Source organism: Pseudophryne corroboree, chromosome 7, assembly GCF_028390025.1.
Source record: "Pseudophryne corroboree isolate aPseCor3 chromosome 7, aPseCor3.hap2, whole genome shotgun sequence".
Taxonomy (NCBI): Eukaryota; Metazoa; Chordata; class Amphibia; order Anura; family Myobatrachidae; genus Pseudophryne; species Pseudophryne corroboree.
In genome coordinates this window covers 336,515,601-336,518,286 of record NC_086450.1, presented here as the reverse complement: position 1 = coordinate 336,518,286, position 2,686 = coordinate 336,515,601, and the positions used below count along the sequence as shown (strand labels likewise).

The window sequence follows — 2,686 nt, the reverse complement described above, 5'->3', positions numbered from 1 at the left end:
CAAGTCGCCATAGTAATAGCAGTCGCTTCCCTACACATTTTTACACACCAATCACTGAGAACCCTAAATAAATGAGCATTAGTCCCAATGATCACTGGCATTACAGTTTTATCACCTGGGGATTCCGGGCATACCAGAGCAATTAGAGGTAATGGCTCCGACACACCCATAAATCCCTCAGGAAACTCTATGTTGACTACCACATACCCTAAATAAGGGTATTTCTGTTCACTCAATCCCCAAATTACCAGTCCTTCCAGGGGCCTGATAGGGACATCAGAGAGATAATGTCTATACCAATGCTCGAATATAATGGACACCTGGGACCCACTATCCAACAACACAGGGCATGGATGTCCATTTAATTTAACTACCACACGTGGAGCGGGTCCTATCATACCATCCGGAATGGAACTACTCCACTGGGCACTCCCCATTGAATCTACATCTAATTTCTGGGAGACGGCGAGGGGCCCGCCAATCTCCCACCATCGTTTCCCTGATGAGGGGAATTATTTGACAGAACGTTAGTTCCCACTTCATTCATTCCCCAGTCTATAGAACATTCCACTGCTCTATGTCCTAACTGTCCACATCGGAAACACCCTCTGCTTATGAAATTTCCACCTCTCCTAAAATTTCCCCTGCTACTGTTAAACCCCCTAGATGAATTACTGGAAGTAAGGCTAGAGGGTACCACCCTTTGATTTAAAGCAAGAATAAGCTGGTCAAGTTTCTTATTTTGTTCCACTACAAAGGTAACTAACTTATCTTCCCTCGACCCTGGAGCCTCAGGAGAGGGTACCACCACTTTGACAGCTTTGGCATTAGTCTTTTCCCTATTAGCGATTAAAGCTTCTTCCTGTGTAATTTCCTTAATTAAATCATTAAGGGTGGGTGGGACTCCCTAATAATAAAGTTGTACAGCGCAACCGCTGAGCTACAGGGTCAGTTGTTAATGCTCCCCTAATTAATTGTTTCAAGCGGTTACTATCTATTTCAGCGGGAGCTAACCCTCCTTTATCTACGATTTTATGAATTAATTTATCCAATCTATATACATACTGCGATAACTTCTCTCCTATCTCCTGATAAGTATGATGGAATCTGGCAACTAAATCACCTACATCCTCCAATGTCCCATATGTATATTCTAAGGCCTGAAAGTAGTCAGCCACAGCAGCCCCAGGATTACTTTTCCTAGTAGCTTGAATAATTCCCATAGCGGGTCCCCGTAAACTCTCTACTATCCTTTGTTTCTTTATATGATCGGGGCAATGCCACTCCTCAGACTGCTGTATCGCTGCCTCCCTCCAGGCCTCATAAGGTTCCTCGCCAGTAGGCACAGGAAGTATCCCTGAAAAAAGCCGTAATCGCCTGTAACTACCTTCATAATGCCACCTTTCCAATTGATGTACTACCTTATCAGCTATGACCTCTAATTGGTTACCTAATTTTTCTTCAATGCCCCGAGATTGACTACCTTCTCCCCCAGTCGCGGAGGGATCTCCACTGGCCGGAGTAGACATGTCACCCACAATTAAGGGTTCAGCAGCCCTTTCACTTTCATCCTTTTCAGGCCATATAATTATCCACCTGCGTTCTGGGTTAGATCTCACAGCCACCACTTTGGGAAGCAATTCAGACTCTAAATCATGACTAGTAGTTATTAATACAGCACACATCTCTCCACTTTCCCTGAATTGTTTATCAGCAATCCTTGGTTGCTTCACCCCAAAGAGAAACAACATCTCTGTCATAATTGTACCATCAGTGGCGTCTGTGAGATCCCCCATCAATACAAAACTCCTTTCAGGAGTTACTCCCTTCCTTATACACCAGTCAAACACTTCACTCCTAGAATATTGTTGCATTTTGGCTACTGTGCTCACTTGCCCCTGAGTATCCTACAAAAATGATCTCACGCGGTGCCTCCAAATGTAACCCTCCTTTATGTTAATATAGATACATATATATTACCTTCTAAGTAATGGTGCCTCCACCCAGACTTAATAACTATTAAGGCCTGCCTGGGTAAGCCTCACTCAATCCCTGTGTATGTGTGTTTTTTTTTCTTTTGTTTTATCTAAATCAAAGATTACTACTAAAGGTACCTTTTTTCTTTCTTTTCTCTTTCAGGGATAATGGATCCACTTCAGCTCACAGATGCATGTGGTAAGTATCATTTATAATAACAATATATTACTATCATACATTACTGACTTTATGTGACAATGTAGATATTTCATCTATATACATCCTTTCAAGAATACATATACATAAATTGATTGCTTACAATTCTAAACAATTAACAACTGTATATCTTTTCCAGACTAGTTGAAATTGAGTTACCCGGGTACTCTTATATCTGTGTACACAGTTACTGTTGGGGCCCATAAGTCTACATACTAGTTATGCATAACATCACTATGTGATATCCAAAGTGCGATTTCTGTAAAATATTGGCTGTGATAGTCTATTTTTATGCAAGTGAAAGAAATCCTTCCTCCATTCTTTTGTAGTTTTATCCTAAATCCCTTTCTATGTTGATCCTTTTTTTTTTCTAATTTAATCGGTGTTCTTCCTTCTGTAGATGTGTTTCTTGTTTCTCTTTAACAGTTAGGAATTATGTGCTACAATAGGCATATATGTCCAGTAACCACGTATTCTTCTAAATTGTTACTGA

The 2,686-nt window shown here is 40.9% G+C and overlaps 1 protein-coding gene across 1 annotated transcript; it reads right to left on the bottom strand.

Moving 5' to 3' along the window:
- Nucleotides 1-887: 887 nt before the first annotated feature.
- On the bottom strand, nucleotides 888-1,796 carry LOC134944163 (paraneoplastic antigen Ma1 homolog). The gene has a single exon (XM_063932740.1). It carries the CDS (start codon nucleotides 1,794-1,796, stop codon nucleotides 888-890), a length of 909 nt encoding a protein of 302 aa, XP_063788810.1.
- Nucleotides 1,797-2,686: the final 890 nt, after the last annotated feature.